General features: G+C 46.4%; 2 protein-coding genes and 1 pseudogene across 3 annotated transcripts in view; all 3 read left to right on the top strand.

The window, feature by feature from the left end:
• The window catches only part of LOC308641415 (stimulated by retinoic acid gene 6 protein-like), a 38,394-nt gene extending 20,088 nt beyond the window's left edge, over window positions 1-18,306 (top strand). The window contains exons 8-19 of the mRNA XM_081280037.1: window positions 773-901; window positions 2,694-2,764; window positions 4,001-4,112; window positions 7,001-7,154; window positions 10,685-10,760; window positions 12,895-12,976; window positions 13,110-13,158; window positions 13,570-13,687; window positions 14,688-14,807; window positions 16,077-16,240; window positions 16,965-17,111; window positions 17,710-18,306. Coding sequence (XP_081136163.1) covers window positions 773-901; window positions 2,694-2,764; window positions 4,001-4,112; window positions 7,001-7,154; window positions 10,685-10,760; window positions 12,895-12,976; window positions 13,110-13,158; window positions 13,570-13,687; window positions 14,688-14,807; window positions 16,077-16,240; window positions 16,965-17,111; window positions 17,710-17,858 — 1,371 coding nt within the window. The 3' untranslated portion in view covers window positions 17,859-18,306. The remainder of the gene's footprint in view (window positions 1-772; window positions 902-2,693; window positions 2,765-4,000; window positions 4,113-7,000; window positions 7,155-10,684; window positions 10,761-12,894; window positions 12,977-13,109; window positions 13,159-13,569; window positions 13,688-14,687; window positions 14,808-16,076; window positions 16,241-16,964; window positions 17,112-17,709) is intronic.
• Window positions 17,754-26,417, top strand: part of CCDC180 (coiled-coil domain containing 180) — a gene marked incomplete at its 3' end in the record, with an annotated part of 70,494 nt that continues 61,830 nt past the window's right edge. The window contains exons 1-2 of the mRNA XM_081280033.1: window positions 17,754-17,889; window positions 25,465-25,574. Coding sequence (XP_081136159.1) covers window positions 17,883-17,889; window positions 25,465-25,574 — 117 coding nt within the window. The 5' untranslated portion in view covers window positions 17,754-17,882. The remainder of the gene's footprint in view (window positions 17,890-25,464; window positions 25,575-26,417) is intronic.
• LOC308642612 (epsin-1-like) lies at window positions 20,264-22,205 on the top strand (annotated as a pseudogene). Its single transcript has one exon. The product of its transcript is annotated as an epsin-1-like (transcript).

Below are 26,417 nucleotides of genomic sequence, written 5' to 3'. Positions count from 1 at the left end.
GGGCCTCAACTTCCTCATGTGCAAAAACGGGGAGTTGGAACCACTCGTGATGCTTCCATTTGTGTAGCACCTTGTGTTCATTCATCAAGGGGTCATCAGGGTGCCTGTTCACAGGCAGGTAGGGGTCTCACAGCAGCCCCACCTGGTGGGGAAGTTCATCACACCTATTTTACAGGTGAGGAAACTGAGTCCCAGCACATTAAGTAACTTATAGGAAGCCTAGAGTTGGGAATTGAGGTCAGGTCTGGCTGACTCCAAACCCCATTTCTTTCCATTCCATGTAGCCTCAGTTTCTCTGTCTATAAAATGGGTGGATTCCACTAGGGCACGCTTCTGGCTTGGCCATGAGTTGTCTTTCTCAGAGTTGGTGGAAGCTGGTTAATGTCTTTAGCCCTGGGGCCCAGAAATGGAGAAAGATGCAAGAGGCCTGCTAGGCCTCCCTCTCTCCTTCCCTGCTCCGGGGCTACTTCTCCCTCTCCCTCTCTTTCTTCCCACCTCGACCGTCCACCTGGCAAGCTGCCTCTCAGTCTCTCATATTTTTCAAAAAGAACATCTAATTTCCTAATCGGGAAAACCAAAAACGACACGAACACTGTTTTCATAAAAGAAAACGGGGGTGGAAAGACCCTCATCCCGGAGCATCTCGGGCGGGCGGGACCGGGACTGGCCACGGACTTCGGAGAGCAGGGCGGGCGGGGCTTGGTGGGAGCGCCCCTTGGTGGCCAGGCCCTGCCCGGCTGCAGCTCGCGCCCTTGCTCTGCTTCCCTTGCAGTTTGTGGGGAGGTACGAGACCCTGCTCTTCTACTGGCCCTCGCTGCTGTGCCTGGCTTTCTTGCTGGGCCGCTTCCTGCACATGTTCGTCAAGGCTCTGAAGGCCCACCTGGGATGGGAGCCCCACGCGGTGAGTGTACTGGTTGTGTGCACCACAGGTTTAATCCTCACAGCAGCCCTGGGAGGTGGGTGCCCTTATAACTTCTCACTTCCTGGATTCAAAAACTTGGACCCAGAGAGGTGAGTTGAGTTGCCTAAGGTAACCCAGCCAATATATGGCAGAGCCAGAATTGGAACCCAGTCAGTGGGGTTAGGGAGCCCCTCTCTTAACCCCTGTCATACACAGCCTCTCTGGCTTGAGGTAAATGTCTGTAGCCTGGGGTCATGCTGTGGTTAGATAGGTCCTCTTCTCTCCCCACACCTTCCTGTTGAATCAGAACTTGGGGTTTCTGGTGACACCTGGGACTCATTTGCTGCAGCTTTGGCCTTTTGCATCTCCTGAGTTTGAAGGAGTTGTGACTAGTTTGTTTTATTTAACTTGAAAATTTCTTGTCATTTGATTATCTTTTCAAAAGGAATACATGGCAGTCAGGACAAGCTAGGTTATGCTATAGTAACGAACAAGCCTCCAGATCTCAGTAGCTTAAAACAATAAGAGCTCATGTCTCACTATGGCTGCATGGCCATCAAAGGTGTGCTAGGGGCTTTCTACCAAGTTCTCTTTGCTCTGTGACCCAGGATGATAGAAGAGCTATCACTGAGAACGCTACTTAGATTGGCACAGAACAGGGAAAGAAAACATAGTGAAGAATGCACTAGCTTTTCAAGTCTCCACCATGATGTCACTTGCCATTCAGACATTTTTGGACAAAGCCATCCTTTGGTCATGCACACCTTCAAGTGGGTAAGAAGACACAACATTATGTATTGTATCTTGAAGGACGTAGAACCAGGGTGTTGGTGGATGGCCGCCAGACTCGGGCATAGAGACCTGCAGCTGCCTAAAAATAGCACAAGAAAGAAAATGACATTAAGGTGCCCTGGCTATGACAAAGAGCTTCAAATATTTCATATTTGAATATGGAAGTCTTCCTGGATTCCCCTCAAATACAATTGCTGGTAGAGTGTTTTTTCTAAAATATAAATTTTATCTAAATATACACTTTTTTTCTGTAGGAAAAAAAAAAGGCCAATCTGGATGCTTTTGCTAAAGATTGAAAAAAAAAAGGAAATTTTCTTTCACCCCTGAGAAAATAGCTGTCACTAGTTGGGGGCTTTTCCTGGACAGGCATTGTGCAAGTGCTTTGTAGAGAGTCTCTTCCTGAGTCCCCACCATAACCTTCTGGAAGGTATTATTTACTCCATTTGCTAGGAAGGGGCCCAAGAGCAGAGACGAAGCTTGTCTGAGGCACACAAATCCCGATCTCCAGTGGGATCCTAACCAGATCTTTTGGACTCTACCCCAAATCCTGGATATATAAGATCTCCCCTTAAAGCACAGAAAATGTACACATTCCATATGAAGAAAAAGTAAGTGACTGTTGTGGGAAGCTCACTGCCCTTGGAGAAAACATTTCAAACCAGACCACTAAAATTTCTTTTACTTAAATGCTGAAAAGGTAAGCAATGAGCCAAAGAATCTCCTCATCATCAACAATGAAGCGTTAGGATTTGGGGTGCATCTTTCTTAATTCAGGACTTGAACTATGATGGGAAATCGCCAGGTCTCGGGAAGTCAGTCCTCTGACACAGTGACACAGTGGCTGGCAGTCAGGGGGCTGGAGGGCCGAGGACAGCAGCGAGAGCCTGATCAACAGGAACGATGGCTAAATCACATTCCCAGAGTCCTCCCTTCAAAAGCGATAACCCCTCAGATCCTAAACCGGAACCAGACAGGTGCCTTCCTGTGTCCTTTCCCACAGGAGGAAAAGCCCCTGCTGGAAGCTCACCAGGCCGAGCATGTCAAACAGCTCCTGAGGAAGGCCTGCCCACGGTAAGCCCGCTTCTGCCCTTCACCCCCACGCTCACTGAGGAGGCCCCGGGGACAGGCCCTGGGACCGGTAGGATGTCACTATAGGAGCCAGGGCTCTTGTTGGCTAATTAGAGAAAACAACCCAAAGTGAACTATCTGCAAGAAAGGAAATGAGTGGGTTCACACTGCTAAGAAATCGGGAGGGACTCAAATCTAGGGGCGTATTGTTTTGTTTTGTTGGTACCAGGGATTGAACTCAGGGGCACTCAACCACTGAGCCACATCCCCAGCCCTGTTCTGTATTTTATTCAGAGACAGGGTCTCACTGAGTTGCTGAGTGCCTCACTTTTGCTGAGGCTGGCTTTGAACTTGTGATCCTCCTGCCTCAGCCTTCCACTGGGGATCACAGGTGTGCACTGCTGTGTGCAGCCCTCCAGGGGCTTATTGATATCATCAGAACTAGGTCTCTTTCCCTCACTCCTCTCCCAGCTAGGCTTTCACTGTTTGGGCTTCACGGGTAGGTGGACTTCCTCTATGTGGTGCTCCCAGACTTTTAAGTTTATATCTTCCTGACTTGAGCTCAGAAGAAAGAAAAATTTTCCTTTCCAGTTATGCAGATAAAAGTCTCAAACTAGCTGGGGATAGTGGCACACACCTGTAATCCCAGCGACTGGGCTGAGGCAGGAGGATCACAAGTTAGAGACCAGCCTCAGCAACTTAGTGAGACTTTGAGCAATTTAGCAAAATCCTGTCTTAAAATCAAAAATAAAAAGAGTTAAAAATGTTGTTCAGTGGTAAACTACCCCTGGTAGCCTCTCCAAAGTCCCCCTCCCCCATTCCCGCCACTTTTCAAATTGCATTGGCCTGAATTTAGCCTGATCACTCTTCACTGCTAAGAAGCTAGGAATTTGGTCATTTAGCTTAATAAATTACTGCCCCCACCCAGAAAACCCCTACAGTTTTTGTAAAGATAAGGGATTATGGGGGCTGGAGTTGTGACTCAGTGGTAGAGCACTTGTCTAGCATGTGTGAGGCCTTGGGTTCAATTTTCAGCACCACATATAAATAAATGAATAAAATAAAGGTCCATCAACATCAAAAAAAAAAATAAAAAAAGATAAGGGATTATGAAAACAGTAAAAACTACTAATGCTCTTTCTGTACCCTAAATTCCAAGACAAAGAGAAGATGGTACTGTTGGAAGAATCAGGTATTTCTTTACCTACGTCTCTTTTCTTGGTATTTATTCATTCACAGAGAGAGAAAAAAGTCTTGGTTCCAAACCAGGGTATATGACTGGGACCCCTGTTTTCAATTCCCAAGCAGAATGGTTGGAACTATCGTGTTGGCTTTCATCTGCCTGTACCTTGTAAGTAGCTCTGTGAAAATCCTTTTATATTTTATAAATGGAGCAGGGCAGGGGCTGGGGTCATGGGGTCTTTGAGACATGGAATCTGTTGAGTAGGTTCCTGAAAAGCTGGGTGAAAATCAAATCTTGGTAAGTCAAGGAAGTACAGGGCTTCAGTGCTACTATTTTGCTCCCAAAGGACATGTTTACCCACAGGGTGAATATCACTAAGAAAATGAATCCACATAAAATAAAACTGATATGCTTACAACTCCACGTGGTGAAATTTATCATTAACTAAGAATTAATGGAAGAAAAAATACATTTGAGATAATTTCATATACAATTCGACCCAGGAAAGTTGGTAGAATTAATGATCCCTAAAGAAAACTTATAATTAGGGCTCAGGTTGTAGGTCGGTGGCAGAGTGCTTGCCTGGGATGCCCAGGGTCCTGGGTTCAATCCCCTGCACCACAAAAATGAAAATAAAAGAAAACATAATTATATAATCTAGTTAGTAAAATGTGCTGTTAACAAAATTCATATCAGTTAAATAGCAAATAATTGATCCTGCCAAATTATTAGTGAATTAAAAATAAAAGTGGATAGCTGGGTGCGGTGGCACATGCCTGTAATCCCAGCAGCTTGGGAGGCTGAGGCAAGAGGATCGTGAGTTCAAAGCCAGCCTCAGCAACTGCGAGGCATGAAGCAACTCAGTGAGACCCTGTGTCTAAGTAAAATACAAAATAGGGCTGGGGATGTGGCTCAGTGGCCGAGTGCCCCTGAGTTCAATCCCTGGTACCAATAAATAAATAAATATATAAAAGTGGATAAACTAGAATTGGTTTATGGTACTATATTTTTTAAATGGAACGAAATTTAAAAGTCTTATTTTAATTTGCTTTCTTGCCCCCAAATACTTTTTTAGTTGGAGATGGACACAACACCTTTATTTTATTATTTATTTTTATGTAGTGCCAAGGATTGAAATAAGAGCCTCACACATGCTAGGCAAGTGCTCTACCACTGAGCCACAGCCCAGCCCCTCACCCCAAATTTTTAAATGTTGACATGATTCTGATTTCGGTGTTTATTAACTATAGAATCAAAACTTGTGTGGTCAAAAGTATCTGAAGTAAAATGACAGTCAAGAGAGTGTCAAATAGAATAAAAATGGTAAAGGCCAATCATCTTTTGCTCGTCTCTACGTATAGGGATGATCCTTATTTAAATTAATCCTGTGATTAAGTTTTCAAGTGAATGTATTAATTAGGTTATGCTGAAGTCCAGTAATCCCCTAAATCTCAGTGGATCAACACTCTACGTTTTTTGCCCACACAGCAGTGCTGAGGGGGTATTCAGAGGTAATTACCCACCGTGCGGTCATTCAGGAACCCAGTAATCTTCCATCCTGTGTCCCTGCTTCCTGAGGACCTCATTACATCTGCATGCTGTCAACAGAAAGGAAGGAGCATGGAGAAATGCCTATGGGAGTTTTCTCTATTTTTTTTTCTTTTGATAGCAGAAATTGAACCCAGGCTGCTTAACCACCAGGCCACATTCCCCAGAACTTTTCTTTCCTTTAATTTTGAGACAGGGTTTTGTTAAGTTTCTGAGGCTGGCCTCTAACTTGTAATCGTCCTGCCTCAGGCTCCCGATTTGCTGGGATTACAGGTGGGTGCCACTATGTTCAGCTTATAGGAAATTTTCATGGACTGGGTGGCAAGTATCACACGTCCCTTCTAGTCCTCTTCCATTGGCTAAAATTGGCCATGTAGCCACACCTAATATAAGAAGCTAGGAAATGTGGTCTAGCTTTGTACCCAAAGAAGGGAGAATGGATTTTCAGGGACACCTAGAGTTCTCTTCAATATTGAACAACTCCCTAGGAGTTATGGCATTTCTTAAGTGTTCATTGAGCATCTATTGTATGTTCAGCACTGTGCCAAACATCTCATGTTCTGAGTGATGGATATAAGACATGGTATGGATATATAAGACATCTTCTAGTCTAGGATAAAAAAGTGGATAAGGTGAATGTGCTCTGGAAGTTCAGTGAATTCTTCTAAATTGAGATACTGCTTGTATGTGATAGCATTTGAGCTCCACTTTCAGAGACAAACATGATTTGGTTGGCAGAGAAAAATGGCAGCAGGAGCCATAGAAACAATGTGTGATGATAGGAAGGCAGACTGATGGGTAAGCACATTTGTATGGAAACACCTTCTCCTATTTGGCTCCTGTCAGGATCAATGAAGGCTAGAGCAATGGGAGTGGTGGTTGTACCGGTCCCTAAGGCCAGCCCTTTGTCCTGCAGGGGCTCAGACCCTGGGAAACAGATTTGGCATCCATGCAGGTAAAAGAAGATGCAAGGTGCAGTTGGGATAGTAGGCATGCTCTACTTAGAGACAGTAGGAGCCTCTAGCCACCAGTCCTTCCATATGCATTTTTATATGCAGACCAAACAAAGAAGGCACATTGCCAGCAGGTTACATAAGTGCATGCCCACAAGAAGATGTTTTTGATCTGAGCAAAAGTGCTGAATTGGGGTGTTTATGACCTTGACTACACGCTAAAACATAGCTGGCTGGAAGTCTCAGCGAGGGAGCTTAACTATAGCCATCTGGGCTTACCCTACACCCTCACTCAAAGTTAGCCATTCACTTCACGCTGATCCCATTAATGTTTGAGGAGTTCCTTGGGGCCCAGTCTTGTGTGCTATAAGGTGAGAACAGAGTGGAAAGTTTTCTATCAGCTCCTGTTTCATTCATTTTAAAGCAGCCAGGGTCACTTTTGGAAGCTGAAATGCCCGTAAGAGGCTGATTTCAAAACCAAAGGGAGTCCATATGCTATTCCCCTGCTGAGCCAAACTCAGGTGAGACCTTGAAACCTTTGCTCTGTGTCCCCAGTTCATCATCATTGAGTTCTGCATGTTCGTGTTCGTGAGAGACAAGCTGGATGTGTTTGAAGGCAAGCTGGAGAGTTATGTCGCCTTAATGAACGAGACGGGGACCCTGACCCCAGTCATCTTGCAGGTGAAGGAGCTGATCAGCGTCTCCAAAGGTAAGACCATCTGCTACCAACATTCCCGCCACCAGCATGGGAAACCAAGGGAATTTTAAGTGTGGCAGTGCACACTTGTAGTAATATTGCTGTTAGTGTCGAGATCACCTGGCGGAGATGTCTGGCCTTGGAGCAAAATGTGCTAGAGTTGATTTGTGCCTCCCTGGGTCAACAGAAAGACACAGGGGTCGGGACACAGAACATTTTGTCAGGATCTGTTTGGGGCTGAACTGAATGTGCCCTGAGAATTTTCTTATCTTAAATAGCCTATTTTTTTTTCAATTCCAGTGGAAAGAATTAAAATGTTCCTTTATTTTCCACTTGAAAAGTAAAATAAAACACTGAGTCTTCACTTTTCTTTAAGATAACATGAAAAGTTCATTAACATTTTTCAAAATTTGCCCGAAGGTCACTTTTTAAAATAGATCTCTTGTTATAAGTTGGAGGCCAGTGTAGGCAACTTGGTGAGACCCTGTCTCAAGATAAAATTTAAAAAGGCCCTGGATTCAATCCACAGTACCACACATGTACACACGCACACAAACATACTCTTGAATTTATTTCTTTTGTCCCACTGAATTTTGTATCCTTAGATTAACAGCTCCCTGAGACCTTCCCTCTGCCACTGCCCACCTCTAATAACCTCCATTCTCTACTTCCTGCTTCTATGAATTCAACTTTTTAAGATTCCACATGTATGTGACACTATATGGTGTTTGCCTTAATATCCTTAATATCCAGGTTCATCCATGTTGTCTCAAATGACAGGATTTTCTTTTTTTATGGCTGAATAGTGTTCCATTGTGTACACAACTTTTTTATTTTTAAATCCATTCATTAGCTGATGGACACTTAGGTTGAGTCCATATCTTGGCTATTATATTATTTATTATTATAAATAATACTGCCATGAACATGGGAGTGAAGATATCTCTTTGATATACTGATTTTATTTCCTTTGAATATATACATAGTAGTGGCATTGCTAGATCATAAAGTAGTTGTGTTTTCAATTTTTTTGAAACGGCTTTCATACTGTTTCCCATAATGGTTGTACTAATTTATGGATCAACGGATAGTATGCAGAATTTCCTATGTCTCCACATTCTTCCCAGCACTTAAGTTATCTTTTTGATAATATTCATTCTAACAGGTATGAGATGATATCTCACTGTGGTTTTAATTTATATCCCCTGATGACTAGTGATGAGCAGTTTTTAATATGACTATTGACCATTTCTGTCTCCTTTTGAAAGTTCTTTGCCCCTTTATTGTGGGCGACAGAGAAGCCACGTCCTCTTATAAAGAAAGCTTTCTTGGAAAATGATAGATCCTAGTGACGTGTCCATTGTCTGTGGAGGAAGGAGAATTGTCTTCTATTCCAAAATGAGAAAGCACCTGGACAAGGCATCAGGACAAACTTGTCCTTGCTGCAGGACAAATTGGAACCCTTCTCTTGGCCTCGGTTTCCTCATCTGCAGAGTGGGGCTTGTAGAGGCTTGCTAAATGGTTTGCAAAAACTTTTAGGACTCTGATATTTAATGGCTAATGTTCCCTAACTCATGAAACAGACGTGGCAAGTGACTCTCCCCCACCCCACTTAAGACTCATGAGCTGGGAGAGGGCTTTGATATGAATTACTCTCTTACACCCAGGTATATCATCACCTTCCAGGTGATGCTGAGGCAGGTACTGCTCCTTCCATAGTCCCATAGTTTACTGTTGCCCTTGAACATTTCATTCATCTTCAGGGCAGATTTATGTTCAGCATGGTGAGATCCTGGGCATAACACTCAGAGACCATATGCTACCCTTTAATTCAGGAATACCCATTCTAAGTCTTATTTGTGAAAGTCCCCATTGTGTTGATAATAGATTGACATATAAACTATAATGGTTTATTTTTGATACTCAATTCTATTCCATTGATCCATTTGTGTATCTTTCTGCCAGTTCTATACTAACTTTATTACTGTAATTTTGTACTAAGTTTGAAATTAGGAACAGTGAGTCCTGTAATTTTATTCTTTCTCAAGATTATATTGACTACTCTGGGTCTCTTAATTGTAAGTGATTTTTAGGATTAGCTTTGTTAATGCAAAATGGCATTTGGATTTTCATGCAAATTAGTTTGAGTATGTAGATCAATTTGGAGAATATTGCTATAACAATTAATATCCTATATGTGAGTAAGAAATGTCCTTTCATTAATTTAGATCTTCTTTAATTTCTTTCAAAATCTTTTGTAGTTTGCAGTATACAAGTTGTATATTCTTTCACTATGTTTATTCTTAAGTATGTTATGCTTTTTGATACTATTATAAATGCAATAGTTTTCTTCATTTTCAGATTGTTCATTGTATTATTACTTAATGTATTATTGTAATAATACTTAATGTATTATTATTATAACCTGAAAATTTTGCAGAACTTGCTTATTAGTTCTACTAAATTTTTGTGTGTATCCCCTAGGGTTTCCTGTATATAAGATCATGTCATTTGTGCATAGAGATAGTTTTACTTCTTCCTTTCCAACCAGGATGCATTTTCTTTTCTTTTTTTCTTTTTTGAATTTTTTAATATTTATTTTTCAGTTCTTGGCAGACACAACATCTTTGTTTGTATGTGGTGCTGAGGATCGAACCTGGGCCGCACGCATGCCAGGCGAGCGTGCTACTGCTTGAGCCACATCCCCAGCCCACATTTTATTTTCTTTTTCTTGACTAATTGCACTGGCTACAACCTCCAGTACAATGCTGACTACAATTGACAAGAGCTGACATTGCTTATCTTGTACCTGATGTTGAGGGAAACTTTCAGTCTTTCACCATAAAGTCTGATACTTATTGTGGGTTTTCAGCAAATGCCCTTTATCAGGCTGAGGAAGTTCCCTGCTATTACTAGGTCATTGAGTGCTTTTAATCATAAAGAGATTTGGATTTGTCAAATGATATTTTTTCCTGCACCTATTGAGGATTAGCTTCTTCAGAACCTTTTAAACCAACAAGTCACCTTCCTCCCCTGATTCCTACATCCCTCCCTCATTAACGCGTAGAATCTTTCTGAAAGCAAGTTAGATTCTAAATATCAAAAACTTGATTAAGGGTGAATGAGTGAATAGCCAAGACCTCTTGATCCCCATTATCCTTGTATCTGGTTGCTGTGTAACCAACGCACTCCCCAGAAGTGGCAATTGTAATTCAAACATTAATGATGTTTTCCATCGATGGAGGCTATCAATGATGTGTGTACTCCACAATTTTCCCTTCCTTTATTCACTACAGAGTGAAAAAATATAACACTAAAGGAGAGAATTAGGAAGGAAATAAAGTGCATCAAGGGCATTTGTGGTTAAAATGAAACAGAAAAATGAGTAGAAGTTATCTATCAAGAAATGTATGGATAAAGGAAATGTGTAGATAAAGGAAGCATAATTTTGCTTAGACCTTTTGGGTATGGAATTCTGCTTCTTGAATATTCCATTCCAAGTTTATTTTTTAAGGCCTCTCATCTCTCTTTTCATATTCCAGGAGTCTGGGTGGCTACCATTTTGCCTGCATCTCTCACGAGTGTGAGCTATCTGTTCCATATTTTGGCCTGTTACAGGTAAGAGGATGCTGGGAGTCATTTGTGTGACTTTAGCCAGAATGTTATCACCGACTTCTCAGAACTCCGGAGGGGTACCTGCAATACCAATCTGTGTCTAGGAATTGAATACAGTGTCCAGGATAGCCACATCTTTTGATAGGAAGGAAGAAAAAATTCAACTATGGATTTGAACTTCTTGGATGAACAGGCATTAGGCTAAAATCCTTATTGAATGTCTCCATTTTTACGCTTTGAGAAAGCTGAGACTCAGCCATTAAATAATATGCCCAAGCAATTAGCAGATGGTTCAGTCTTTCTGGCCACAAGATGTTATCTGGCATTTCCACTGGGCATCAGACCTACTCAGTTATTTGAGGTTGATAACTGTGGGTTCCCAACAGGTAAATCTAGATCAAGGGACATCAGTGGAACTTGGGTCACGCGGACCAGGAGCATCAGTCTCAAGAATGACAGTGCAGGGACAGCAGTGCACAGAGCAGGAGGAAGGGATAGCCTTAAACATGCACAAGCATTTACTTACAGGCGTCAGTTTTGGTATAACTGCTACCTTGCTCCCCACAAACCCCACAGGCCCATAGAGAGCATCTCTGAAGCATCGTATCTTAAGATTCTCCCCATTTGCCTGCCCAAAGAGACCCAAAGAGCAGGTCTCTTGCAGATGGAGCCCACAAGAATATTCTCCTGGCATGAAGGGACCCAGCTCTCCACCAGCCCTGCCTTGCTCCCTCTCTCTGCTTTCTTCTCTGTGGACCTGGTGGGTGGTCTACCTGTGGCTGGAGATATTCTGTGAGACCTCTGAGTGTAACCAAGGGCAACCACACTGCAGAGGGGCTGATGGATTTGGAGGAGGGTGGCTCAAGAGGAGGGAGGAGAGGGTATCTGGAGAGAGGAGTCCAGGCGGCTCCTTGCCTTCCACCGGTCCTCCAGGAGGGACGACCTTGCCTTCTTATCAGGACAGTGGGGCAGAGGAAATTATGGGTGAGAAACCCCCTTACATACTTCAGGGCACTAGCACTGTGCCAGCATTTTAATTGCTCTTGGCATTATCCTAAGCTACATGTGGACACTTAAAAAAAAAGTATTATGAAGAACATTTAGTGTAAAAGTAAGTCTTCCTCACACTTGGGTTCCTAAGGTCTTACCCCCAGATATCTACTGTTAACTGTTTTCTGTGTATCTTTCCAGAAATTTCTTATGCACAGTTCAAATATATGCTGTGTGTGTGTGTGTGTGTGTGTGTGTGTGTGTGTGTTGGTGGTAGTGTACGACTCCAGTGCTACCAAAAAAAAAAAAAAAGAAAGAAAAGAAAGAAAGAAAGAAAAGAAAAGAAAAAGAAAGTCATACATGCAAATTTCTGGTATCACTATTAAAAAAGTAAAAAGATACTAGTTACATCACATATTTAATAATACAGTTTATTTATCTCAATATAGCCTAAATATTCTCATTTAAAAATGTAATAAGTATGAGAATTATTGACAAGATTCTTATATTCTTTTTTTTATTCTAAGAATTTCAAACTTAGTGATCATGAAAAGTGAAAAAAAAAAGTCCTGGAAAAATGCTGGAGGTAAAATGTTAAGTTAAAATAAAAAGCAGCACAAACCCAAATGTGCCCTGGGACTGTGACGATGTCAGCCTGATCTCTATGTCCAAGGCCAAGGCCTAGAGAAGGACAAAGGAAAGGAAGCAGTCTGTGCGGGTGGGTGGCGTGAGCAGCTGGGCTCTTGTTCCCCTCCGCACTGTTGTAAGGGCCGGCCAGCCCCCACCACCGGTCTCTGTTTTCACCTGTTCTTTGAATCTCATCACCTAAGCAATAGATATTCCTTGTAGCAAAATACAACAGCGTAGAAAGCAAACTGAAGAAAATAAAAGCCACCCACAACGTATTGATCAGATTCAGTTGCCATTAGGACTCAGTCATTATAAAAATCATTTTTACAAAATACATTAAACTTGTAGGTTTGGAAGGCAGATCAGGTGGTACTGTGAGCTGGTACTGAACACAGCGGAGTCCAGGCCGCCTGTCCCCCAGGTCCTCGGGCCTTTCTGTTTCTGCCCACGGAGGTTGGTCATGTAAAAGGAGCCGTGGTTATGGGCATCACTTAATTATTTCACACTTTTTCTCCAGAAAACACATGAAGAGGCTGTGGGCAGGAGATAAACACTTTCTCCCTTTGCGGTTCCACAATCCTTCTCCGCCCGAGAGTGTGGTAAGTCTGAGACTGAGCCTTGAACCCAGACCTGCCTCTTTGGGTTGCGGGGAACCTCTGAGACTGGTAAGCGAGTCAGAGGGAACGAAGGTTCTCTCCTGCTCTGAGGTCACTGTTTCCTTCTAAATCTCAGGTGGCCATTGCAAGGTACTCCGGCTGGCAAATAGCTTATATTCTGTGGGGTAAGTGCCACCTGAGGCCTGTCCAACCCAACACATGTTTCCTGGGAGGGAGGAGAGGTGAGTGGGAAGCAGCCCTGCTTCTGCCCTCAAGGGACCTTCAGGATGGGGGAGAGACACACACAGGTTCATCATCCTGTCACCCTCCCCGCCTGTCCTGAATGTTAAGGTCCGCGATCAACAGAGGAGGAGGTGACTAACCCCAGCCAGGACAGGGCTCCGAGGCTCTCTAGGGGAGTCTGCATTTGAACCTCACCTGGCCAGGTGGGAAGAGAAGAGTGGGAAGACAGGGGAGGCCATGCCAGGCAGCAGGAATAGCATCAGCAACCATGCCAGGGCCTCGGGCGGACTGCCGGGAAGACACGGGGGCAGATCATGACGACCCCCAAGTGAGCCTTACTCCCCTGTCCCCAGGCTACCTCATCATCCATGTGATGCAGAGCCTGTGCGGCCTGATGATCATGTATGGCCTGGTGCTTCCTGTCACCCACCACAGGGGCCTGGAGATGCTCCGAAGGCTGGGACTTGGGATGTAAGTGCTGGGTGGGTGGCCTGTCCTTCCCGAGTCCTGGGAGCCAATCCCTGGGCCCCTGATCTTGGGCCCTCACCTCAACTGACCAGGAAGGGAAGCTTTCTCTCTCACCGTTACAATGAGCCTTTATAACTCACTCTCTCTCTCTCTCTCTCTCTCTCTCTCTCTCTCTCTCTGTGTGTGTGTGTGTGTGTGTGTAAGAGAGATGATGTCCATTTTCCATCTGGGAAACCTGAGTTCTCAGGAGGTGAGGGAGAGACAGGACAGCATGATGGAAGGAGGCAGGGAATAATCCTGGCTAAATTTTTAGATGTGCTGTGTGACTTGGGGCAAATGCCTCCCCTTCCCCGAGCCTCAGTTTACCCATCTGGAAAATGGTGAATGCTGGTATCCTTGAGCATTTACTATGTGTCTTTCCTCATGTCAGCTCTGTGAGTTTGGTGCTTATGCACAGTCCAGAAAACAGTCACCGAGCAACCAAGTGCTCTATCTAAAGAGAGGGAGGATACAGCATCGGGGGCCAGGCAATCTGAAATCAAAGGCTTCTTACCATGACCTCACACTGTCACTCAGGAGTGTCAACATAGCATGTGACACTCTGGGGACCTCCCTACCAGAGCCCCATGAGAGTCTGGGGTGGAGCCCACCTTGTGCACTTTCCCACGGCTTCTCAGGCTCTTCCTAAGCACCATTTCTTTCTCTCATTCTCAAACTGTCAAGCCACTCACCGGCTGCCACCCCTGGTAAGAAGGGACATCAGTGAGAACCATGGGTTATGATCTGGAGCCAGAAGCTCTGGCCGTGGGGCCTTGGTAAAGCCACCTCCCACGTTTGAGCCTCTGTTCCTCACCTGCACAGTGGGCATAGGATGCCTCCCGAGCATGAAGCACGGAGCTCACACTCTGGGTGGCCAGCCTCTCCCTCCTCCTATCACTGGACATCTGAGATGGGCGTAGAAGAGCAGGGAAGGCCACCTCAGGCTGCTTGCCCTGTGTTTCAGCCTCACCATCTCCATCATCCTGGGCCTCATGATCCTGCAGATGTGGATTGCCGCCAGCTTCTTCCTGCAGCCCAAGCTGGGCCCAGGGGACAAGCAGAAGCCCTTGGCTCTCAATAACAGGTGAGATGAAGAGGAATGGGGACGTGGCTGGGCTTAGGCTGTCTCCCAGTCCTTCCCCTTCACCCTTGGCAGGTTCCAGGGCCTCTCTATACTCTGAGAGGTGATATAGTGGGCAGGGCTGAGCTCTGGAGTCAGAATGCTTGGCCCCCAATCCCGGCTCACCCCTTAGGAGCCCTGTGACCTTGTGTGAGCTTACTAAACATCTATGAACCTCAGTTTCCCCCTTATAAATCATTTTGCATATCTTAACAACGTGTTATAAGGTTGGAATGTGTTCAAGTATGGACTTAGAACAATAGTGCCCAGCTCCTGGTGACCCTTGCTGATTCTAATTGGGGAAACCTGGGCAGTGAAGGAGAAGAGAGAATCCTGACACCACCTGCCTAGAAGCTCACAGCCCATCAGAACAGACAGGCACACAGACAGCAAGGGCAGCAGACCCCAGAGGTTTCTCTCCAGAGAAACATGGTCAATGGAGGAGGAGAGGCGTAGGTGGAGGAGGAGGAGCTGGGGTTGAAGGGTGGGGAGAGGGTGGTAATTGCACTGCAGATGGCAAGTTTGAGTAGGATGGTAGAATTTCTGCACTTACAGTAGAGGACATGGCCAGCATCTATCACAGCATGACTGTAGGCAGGAGACCCCAAAAGTAGGGTGTGTTAGGAAACTGAGGATATAAAATTGTCACCATACAGGGGTCTTAGATGCTGTGCAACAGGAAGGAGACACAAAATGACAAGATCAAGAGATGTCCTCTCTGAGGGGGACCTGACACTCAGAATGCAAAATTTGGGTTTTATCTCGGAGACAACAGGAACCATGAGATCCAGCAACCCTCTAGGAGATTTCCTCTGGGGACTGGAAACAGCTCCAGCTGGGGCAGATCCTAGTTGCAACAGATGGGGGGAAGCCCCACCAGCTTGGACAGCCCTTGCACCAGCTGTAGCACCATGCGATTTCCTCAAACCCTAAGGATCACATAAAACAAGTATAGTCCCCCCAACATTTGTCCTGGATTCTGCCCTGTGCCCTCTGCACTGTCCAGGGCTGAGAGATGAGGACTCAGCTTCCCCTACAGCAGAGTGTGAGAGCACAAGGCTAGGAAGCAGAGTCATAGGATTTGGTTTTTCAGTGCTGGAGATTGAACCCAGGGCTTCATGCATTCGAGGCAAGCGCTCTACCCCTAAGCTATGCCCCCAGCCCTCAGGGTTTGATGCTGGCTATGGAGGACTCCAGAGCCCGCCTGCCTAGCCATCTTGTTTCTGTGTGCAGGAAAGCCTTCCACAACTTCAACTACTTCCTATTCTTCTACAATGTGCTGCTGGGCCTGGGCGCCTGCCTCTCCAGGTTGCTCATCAGTTGCATCCTGGGCACGTGGCTGATTGCGCGCATCGACAGGACCATCATGCAGAGTGGCTATGAGGGAGCAGACATGGGTGAGTGACCAGCCCCTGCTGGCTACCTCCTCTGGGGAGGGCTGGACTTGCATCTTCCTGATGGCTGTCTGGAAAGACAAGACAGGTATGAGAAGCCTGGAGTGTGCACCTTCACTTATGCTCAGAGTTTATCCTCAGTGGAGACCGTAAAGCTGGAGCAATAGAAATACATGCTGCCTCATGGTCACAGGGAGTTCAAGGCTAGTCAATCCTGCCTCTTCAGCAGACATTTCCGGTATAAAGAAAAGGACGATAGTCAGAGGTAGGCAAACTTCTTTCTGAAAGTGAGAAGTTTAATTTATGAATACACAGTCTTGAAAATTTTGAGAAAGCCCACATGTCAGAAACATTGTTGTTGTTCATCGGAACTTATTTGATGAAGAAAATGTTCTGTTCAGTCAGACACTCCCAAATCAAAGCCGTTCCTGAAGAAGCAAAGTTTTGGTTCTGCTTTTAGGCCACGATCACTCAGTCCCTCTGCCCTTCGGGTCTGTAACCAAGGCTTTCTCGGTTGTTGCTAGGCTGCTGCTGGCCTCCTGGAGCTTCAAGTTCTCCACAAAGTGAAACAGATTAGGATATGATCTCAAAGCCTCCTTTCAGATCGTTATACCTCATTTTCTAAATTCTCAGCAAAGACTCAGGCACCCCTGGAGCTTATCATTAAAAGCACCAACTGGGCCAGGCTGGGAGGTGTGGCCTGGCCTGATCTGCTGCTGGGTTTCAGGGTTCAGCGCGTGGATCGGCATGCTCTATGTGGACCATTATCACACCAACCCCGTGCTCGTCAGCTTTTGCCACATCCTGATCACAGGCCACAGGGAGAGGAAGCTGCAGAAGGCCATCAAATACTGGTGCCTGGACCAATCAGCAGGTAATGTCTCCTGCTTGAACCTCACTGGGTTCAAAGAGCAGGAAATGAACCCCCTGAGGCTCCCTGAGGTCCCTGAGATGCTCCAGGTTTTCTCTTTCCTGCCCCTTTTTTCTCTGCACTCTGTGTCCTGAGTGTCCTTCAACCAGGGAGCTTGGGAGGCTTAGCCGACTATGGGACCCACTCAAGCTTTATGTCCTTGTCCTGCTGACTGGCCTCCACCGTTGTTCCTGGAAATGAGCTCTAGTTCTGCTAGTGGAGTCTTCCAGATCCCATTTGTTTGAGATTCCAACTCATATTCCAGGCTGCATGCCAGACGCCTGCCAAGGTGGGCTTCAGTCTGGGTTATTCTGCTCTGTGGTTTCTCACGAGTGCTCTGGGGCGCCCCTGTATGTTCATTGCTATTCCAAACACTGTGGGGATCCAGGACCATGGGATGACTCACCTCCCTCATGTCCACACAAGTCCCAAACCAGCTCCTTTACCGTATCTCTCACACTGAAGGCAACTCTTCCAAAACCCTTTGAGAACGGCAGAGGCAAACTTCCAACCAACCACCCGCCTCCCATGCTGTGGTCCTTCTGCTCTGATTCTATCCTAGGTCCCCGCATCTCAGCTAGGTCCAGGACGAGGTGGCGCCTGCTGCAGACCCTGATCAACAACCCCAGACTCATCATGCTCAGAAAATCAAAATCAGGACATGGTTCCCAGGAGTTTACCCAGATTCTGTTGACGTGCTCAGAGAGCTGACACTGGATACCCACATCTGCTCCGATGCCAGGTCAGGTCGTCTGCTCCTGAGAGAAGGCTCAGGCTAACCAGCAGCTGTTCCCTGTTATGGGAGGGGGTGGCACAGGCACTGTCCACGCACATGGCAGACAGCATTGTGGCATGGCCACCTGGACTGAGGGTCGAAGTTTCAGGACTATTTCACTCTTTTATGAAAAAAAAAGATAAAAAACTAAAGAAAAGTTTTTTGAGCAACCTTTATCCACGGATACTTCTACTATCCACTATTGGTAGGCGACCTTGGGAAGTTACCTGTTAAGAAGCCCAAAGCTTGACTCCGAGGCAGAACTTTGTCACTGAAGAAGGTGGTAAAATGTTTACATCATAAAACTCTGATTTCCTAGAACAGAGTGTGGTCCTCAATTCCGTGGGGTCCTCATTGCTTTCTTCCTTCCAGTCTTTAGGGTGGTGGGAGAGAAGGAAACCGAGCACCTGGCCCTAATCTGGGAAGATGAGCAGGCACAGAGAACTCTGTCCCATGGCAGCTGGGGTGAGGAGTGGACCAGAGCTGACCTGGGCCTTGCTTGCAGAGAAGATGCTCAGACTCTCTCTGACCAGGGTGGATCACCTGGGTAAACCATCTGTCTGAGGAAGCAGAGACAGGGTAGGCAGGCATTTCAGGCAGGGGACACTAAGACCAAAGTGGTGTAAGCAGACATGCCCCAGCATGTGTGATGAGGGTGAACCTTGTTACATATGGGGGTGCGGGGTGCCATGGGTTGGTTAGGACCACTCCAAGCACCCACAGATGCCGGGTCAGTAGGCTTGGACATTTGTTTTTGTGCAGAGTCCAGAACTTGCCCAAATTTTTAATGCTCAAGCATAAAGTATCTGATGACCCAAGATCTGTGTAAAGTTTGATCAACCATTTAAAGTCCCTCATGAGCCTGGGAAAGTGCCCTGAGGACCCCCCCCCCCAACATTGTAGAGGAAAATCCCCATCCACCACATGAGTCCCAGAGGACTGCAATTTGGTTACCAGTATTAAGTACGTGGTGTAAACTCCGTCCTGTGGCTAGGTCTATTTGCCAGAGTTCTCTCTTTTAGCTTGATCTCCACAACCAAGCTTTGCCATTCTGCATTTAGCAACAAAAAAACAAGGACTCCCATACCACACTTTGAAGCTGTTTGACATTGGCCAAATTATTTGCCCTTCTTCATTCACTTTTCTTATCTATAAAAAGAAACCCCGTAAGATAATACTCCTAGTGGCCAAAATTATTTTAAGGATAAAGTGAGTTAATAAATATGAACACTCTGAAGCTAGTTCCTATCTTATCCTAAACTGTTAAAAGCAAAATACTTGACTTTGTAGGTTGCTGTGACTTGAATATGGGTTGTGTCTCCTAAAGGTTCATTAAAGCCTTGTTCTCCAGCGTGGCACCTATGGTGGAACCTTTAGAAGATGAGGCCTAGTGGGAGGTCCGTAGGTCATCTGGGGTGTGCCTTCCAAGGGGACTGTGGGACCTGGGTCTCTTCTCTCTGTTTCTTACCAGATAGAGTGGGTGGTTTTGTTTCACCCTTTGCTCCCACCTTGTTGTGCTGCTTCGTTGGAGGCCCAAGGCAATGGGCCACTTGACTGTGGACTAGAACCTCCAAAAACACAAGCCAAAAGAAACCTCTGTTCTTTATAAGTTAATTATTTTAGATATTTTGTTACAGTAACAGGAAGCTGACTTAAACAGAGGTCATTTTCACAGAAAGATATCCAAGTGGCTAACAAGTACAAGAAAAGGTGCTTCACATTATAACACATCAGAAGACACAAATTAAAACCGTGCTGTTATACCACCACATAATGGCTAGGATGAAAACTGGTGACACTATCAAGAGTTGAGGAGGATTCAGAGCTACAGGCACTTTTGTGCACTGTGGTCTGTGAAAACTGATATAATCACTTTAAGAAATTCTTTAATGGTTTCTCCTAAAGATATACAGGTACAGACTCTATGACCCAACAATTCCAATCTTAAGTATATGCCCAAGAGAAATGCCTACATATGTTCACCATGCGAAAGAATAGTCAAAAGCATTATAGATATAGTCCCAAATTGAAAACAAAAACAAACAAAAAAATGTGGTTCAATACTAAAAAGGATAAATAAACCAAATGGATTATGTTTTCAAATAATGGAATACTACACAGAAATAAATTATACTCATATTTAAAAATGTATGGAATTCAGGTTGCTTCCCGTCTGCTCCGCAGGAGCCGGGGCGCGGGGCCATGGGTGTGGGGCTCTCCATGCGTGCGCGTGTGCGCAGCTGCGAGCCTCCGCCACCTGCAGCCGGCGCGCACCCCGTGACACCGAGCGGTGGCAGGGGGCTGACCACCATGACCCCCCAGAGCCCCGCGTGAGGGGCCAGGATGCAGCAGTCTGCCAGCATCTGCTGCAGCCTCCATCTGTGAGTTGCCCCATCTCTCCACACCCCTTGACGCCCCTGACACCACCGCTGGGCACCATGTCGACCTCGTCCCTAGGGCGCCAGATGAAGAACATTGTCCACAACTACTCGGAGGCGGAGATGAAGGTCCGTGAGGCCACAAGCAATGATCCCTGGGCCCGTCCAGCTCTCTCATGTCTGAGATCGCCGACCTCCCCTATAATGCTGTGGCCTTCTTGGAGATCATGAGCAGGATCTGGAAGCGGCTCAATGAGCAGGGCAAGAACTGGCGGCACGTTTACAAGGCCATGACCCTGATGGAGTACCTCATCAAGACCAGCTCAGAGCGTGTGTCCCAGCAGTGCATGGAGAACATGTGTGCTGTGCAAACGTGGACCGTGATGGCAAGGACCAGGGCGTGAATGTGAGTGAGAAGGCCAAGAGCTGGTGGCCCGGGTGCGTGACGAGGACCGGCTGCGGGAAGAGCGTGCCCACGCACTCAAGACCAAGGAGAAGCTTACACAGAGCGCCACGGCCTCCTCAGCAGCAGTGGGCTCCGGGCCCCGCCTGAGGTGGACCAGGCCTGGCCGCAGAGCAGTGGGGAGGGGGAGCTGCAGCTCTAGCTGGCCCTGGCCTTGAGCAAGGAGGAGGCTGACCAGCCCCTGTCCTGCGGCCCCGAGGATGACGTCCAGCTCCAGCTGGCCCTTAGTTTGAGCCAAGAGGAGCACAATAAGGAAGAGCAAATCCGTCGTGGGGACGACCTAAGGCTGCAGATGGCAATAGAGGAGAGCAAGAGGGAGACCGGAGGCAAGGAGGAATCATCTCTCATGGATCTTGCTGATGTCTTCAGGGTCCCAGTCCCTCCACCGGCTTCAGACCCATGGGGGCGCCCAGCACCCATGGCTGCTCCCATCCCCACTGCCCCCTGCCTCAGACCCCTGGGGGGAACCTGTTGTCCTTCCAGCTGCTGATCCTTGGGGTGGTCCAGCCCCCACACCAGCCTCTGGGGATCCCTGGAGGCCTGCTGCCCCTGTTGACCCTTGGAGTGGGACCCCAGCCCCTGCAGCTGGAGAGGGCCCCATGCCTGACCCATGGGGAAGCTCTGATGGTGGGGCTCCAGTCAGTGGACACCCAGCTTCTGGTCCCTGGGCTCCTGCCCCTGCATTCTCTGACCCCTGGGAGAGGAGGGGTCACCTGCCAAACCCAGCACCAATGGCACTGCAGCAGCTGGAGGCTTTGACCCAGAATCTGATGAATTCTCAGACTTGGACTGACTCTGCACAGCCCTGCCAGCCTCTGGGAGTAGCACGGAGGAGCTGGAGCTGCTTGCAGGAGAGGTGCCTGCCAGCAGCCCTGGGCGTCTGACATGAGTGGGGTTGGTGGGTCTCTGGCTGAGGCTGTGGGAAGTGCCCCACCTGCCACTGCCCCAACCCCCACACCCCCCACACGGAAGACGCCAGAATCCTTCCTGGGGCCCAGTGCAGCCCTCATCCATCTGTACTCTTTGGTGAGCCAACCCGGCTGGACTCCTCCAAGAGCCAAGGCTTCCAATCCCTTCTTGCCAAGTGGAACCTCTCAGCCCGTGCCCCCAGCCCCTGGAGCACCACCCACCTACATCTCTCCCCTTGGTGGGGGCCCTGGTCTGCCCCCAATGATGCCCCCAGGTCCCCCAGCACCCAACACTAACCCCTTCCTCCTATAATCCAGGTCAGGAGGCGGACCTGGCCTGGCCGACTTCCCCCAACTCCTGTTTCCTGGGAAACAGTGTTATGAGTCCATGTGAAATGGGGGCACTCCCACCCCAGCACCCTTCCACCCTTCTGTGGCCCACTCACACTATGCCCTCTTCCCACATCCCCAACCCATTTCCCCCAGAGAAACTGGACATGGGGGATAGGGAGGGGAGCCAGCCAGAGGAGGACCCCTTTCTGTGGCATTAAAAGAGGGAGGGACAGCTAGGGTCCCCCCACCATTCCCCCTTCCTCCAAATTCCTGACCCCTATCAGTGTTTGAGCCTCCTCATTCCCCCCTTTGCACCCCATGATGAACTCTTGGTGATGATTTGGGCAACTTCGGGAATAAATGGCAATTCTCACAAGTGTGGCTCCCATATTAAAAAAAAAGTATGGAATTCACAAACATAATGAAAGAAGTCCAACATAAAAGAATCTAATCTGTGTGATCTCATTTAAATAAACATTTTTAAAAAGAAAAACCAACTTGAGTTAAAGTATTTGATGGCATTGGGGAAGACAGGGAAATGACCTGAGAGGGTACTTAAGGGTGGCTGCTGGAGGGTTGGTAATGCTCTGTTTCTGAGGCTACTGGTTCCTTTCAGATAATTCACTGGGGTATACACATGAGTCCCATACTTTTAGGTATGTATGTTATGTTTGATGTTTGATAGGTGCAGGTTCCACCAGTTGGACACAAAACTTTTTTTTTTTTTTTCTGGTTAGTCTCAAAGCCACATGGCATGGTGGTTAGTTCAAGATTTTTGAATTGCAGGGACTAGATTCATATCTTGAATCCAACTTTTTGGTGACTCAGAGATATAAGCCAACTTGCTAATCTGAGCATCTGTTTCTTCATCTGTAAGATGGGTTAATTGTGGTACCCCATCAGTTATTTGGGGAAATTGAATCTTCTCAATAAGTATTAGCTCTTGGTGCCTCTGTTGTTCAGTTCCTTCTATACACTACAGAAAAGATGGACAAGGGTAGAGGAAAGAGAAGGATGGGCTTCAACTCCAGAGACATTTTAAAGAGTTATTTTGTTATTTTATTTAATTGTTAATTGATACAATTTAATTGTTAATTATACAATTTATGGGGCACAGTGTGATATTTTGATATGTATATACAATATGTAGTGATCAAATTAGGGCAATTAGCATATTTTTATTACTTTATATTGGGAACATTCTCTCCTAGCTATTTTGAAGTATCAATACTGTTTCACTATAATCACCCTACTTACTACATAGAACACTAGAATGTATTTCTCCTCTCTAACTATAATTGTGTACCCCAACCAACCTCAAAAGACATCTGTAAAATTAAGATTGAGAAGGGAAAAAAATCAGAGATACGGAGTGGAGGTGCAAGAGAGTCCAGAGCCTCAGGCCAATTTTTCATTCCCTGTCTTTCCCTGGCCCATCCCTCAACATGGGAGGAGACTAAAAAGGTGATCTATAACTGGTTAGTTTTTCTGGCTAGGACCTTGTGGAGTTGGAAGGAAACAGACATGCTATCCAAAAGCCAAGCACAAGCCTGAAGTGGTGGTGCACGCCTGTAATCCTAGTGACTCAGGAGTCTGAGGTAGGAGCATCACAAGTTCAAGGCCAACCCTGGCAACTTAGCAAGACTGTCTCAAAAAATAAGATGGCTAGAGATGTAGCTCAGTGGTATAGCACCCTTTCAATCCCCAGATCTGCAAAAAGAAACAAACAAGCAGCTACACACATATTTGTACATTTGATTCAAACACAAAACCAAAGGCCCAGAAATTTGGGAATAAAGTATGCTACATTCTTAGCAGTTAGATTATGGATTACTTTTGTTTGTTTGGATTTTCCCCCATTAAATTGTTTTCCATTTTTTTGCAATAAGTATATTGTTTAATCAGAGCAAAACACCACACATCATATATCCATGCCTATATATTTAAACCCATGACATTCTGTATAAAAAGGAATAAAGAAAACCAAAATTGCAGATGTGCCAGGAACCAGAACCTAGAATGTGTCTGGGCAGGGAATACAGTGTGTTTCTGGTGTATAAGGCTCAAGCCAGCATCGCCTCCTCGGATGGGAAGGAGAAGAGAGACTGCAAATGATTCCTGGATGCTTTCTGTTTTATATTGTGTTTTTCACCCCTTCCCTCAATCACTGACATTTTTTTCTTTTTTCAGCTCAAATGAATTCAATTTTTATTATAATATTTCACCTTGCTAAAATCCCAGACCAAAGAATGAGAACAAAAGAGTTTTCTACTCACTGTTTCTTGATTTCTGGTGCTGGACTGCACAGAACAATCGCTTGCCCTGGGAAGTTGGCATAGGGAATATCTATTAGCAATCTGTGAAGGATCCCGGCCAAGAGAGGGCTTCTCTAAGAAGAAGCTGGGTATCCCATACACAGCCCAGGGGAAACTTTGACCACCCTTCGGTCCCAACCACGAATATTTTCAGTTCTGGCCAGGCAAGTTTGAGCCTTGAATTCTCTGAGCCCTGGTTTTTGATTTTATTTTGTTTTTGTTTTTAGAAGGAGACAGATTGATCTTTCAGAATCTTTCAGATTTCTTCCCTGCAAAGATTGATTTCAACCAAAGCAAGGAAGAAACGATGGATTTTCTTGACCATGATGGCTCAATGCCACCTCTCAGATAGTTTTCAGGACGTTTGATGTACTGCTCAGGACACTCTGGGGTATTCTCTTGTACAGAAGAGAGACTGGCGTTCAAAGAAGCAATTGGTTAAGTTTCACGACTCTACTTCGGGCGCTCGGGTTGCTAAGGGCAACCCCTTTCCCCGCGGAAGGCAGCGAGCTGAGCCCGCCCCTCCGCGTTGCCTTGGAGACCATGGGTGTCCAGCTGCAGTTGCGGCGGGACTCGCCCAGGCGAACCTCAGAGGTGCTTTCAGCAGGTGCGGACGCGGCCAGCCCCGGCACAGGGCCTCTTTGCAATCTGGGCTCAGGGGGACGTTCAGGGGCTGCCCGGGCCGCTTGGGGGTCTCGGAAGGGGAGCGGGAGGACCCGGCTGGGTCTTCTGGGCACAGAGTAGGCACCTAATTAGTGTGGCCAGAATCAGGCCTTTAGGTCACGGTCTCCGCGGCTCCTGGAGGCTAGGGTAGGGTCCTGGACCTAAGGACCCCTGGCTTTGGGGTTCTAGCCCCAGCAGACACCTTGGCGCGTTGACTTTTCCCAGAAAATCTCCACAGGGTGAAGCGCAAGCTGTAACCCCGAACTTTTCTTGTCCCCAAGTCCCTGTGGGATTGGCGCCGTGCTCTACTGGGAGCGTCTGGGCCCCTCATTGCCGCTCCTTGCCCCGTCCCCTCTCTGTTTTGTTTAAAATTTAAACCCCCGAGCTGCCCTCGACCCTCGAGGTGCGATCAGGACGTGCACTTGGGGCGGGCGTGAGTTCCCAACCTCGGGTGGGAGTTGACACCAAGCGCACGATTCCAGGACGACGGCTTCCGGGCAGGGGCGTCCCGCCAGCAGCCACCATGTCGTCTGTGGGGAAGGTGACCCAGGTTCAGAGCGGCAAAGTCTACCATCAGATCTTCCAGGCCGAGGTAGGACCTGCCCTTCCTCTTTTCACAGCCCTCTTCTCTCTGTTCCTCCAAACTTCCCTCTGCTCCCCTCCAAATTTCCCTTCCTTTAAGGGCTTTCCTGCTTGGGAGTCTAATGAATTAGGGCTTTGAAACAGATTTTTTTAAAAATTCTTATTGTATGCATGTATGCATGGGATATCTATTCTTGAAAATTGGGAAAGATAAAAATAATAAAAATGTAAATTTAAATGAGGCGGAAATGGTCTGAATTAACTGTTCAGTACTCTGGAACCTTTTCTCATGCATAAAAGAATTTTATTTAGAGACTGGGTTTCATTCTGTGTGAGTGTTTTGACACCTGCTTTCTCTGAGACAGTATCTCACAGATCATTTCCCAAATCCAAGGCATTCCTGAACCTCAGTGGTTCCTAGAAGTTGCCTCACTACTCAGAAACCTCTCATATAGTGACAAAGTCAAGGCCTCTGGATGATGGCACCAGCTGACCAAATTGTGTGTCCTCTCTAATGCAATGCACAGACCAAACAAGACCTGAGGAGAAGCCCATAGACTTCCAACCCTTCCTTCAAAATTATTTAAATGGGATTTTCATTCCTAATTTGAGCCCTAAATGATGCTCTCTGTAGAACCTTTGTAAGTTACAGGTGTACAAAAAAAAAAAAAAAAAAAAAAAAAAAAACACAAAAACACTGCTCCCTGTAGGTGATATGCCATTCTTAACATGTGGCATCCTCCCTCCCACCTTGCCATTCATTTTTTAAAAAATATTTTTTAGTTTTCAATGGACCTTTATTTTATTTATTTATATGCAGAGCTGAGAATTAAACCCAGTGCCTCACATGTGA

The sequence above is a fragment of the Spermophilus citellus genome, assembly GCF_964194105.1.
Source record: "Spermophilus citellus genome assembly, chromosome: 2".
NCBI classification, from domain to species: domain Eukaryota; kingdom Metazoa; phylum Chordata; class Mammalia; order Rodentia; family Sciuridae; genus Spermophilus; species Spermophilus citellus.
Note: the sequence above shows the minus strand (reverse complement) of the source record. Positions and strands in the feature narration are given on the sequence as shown.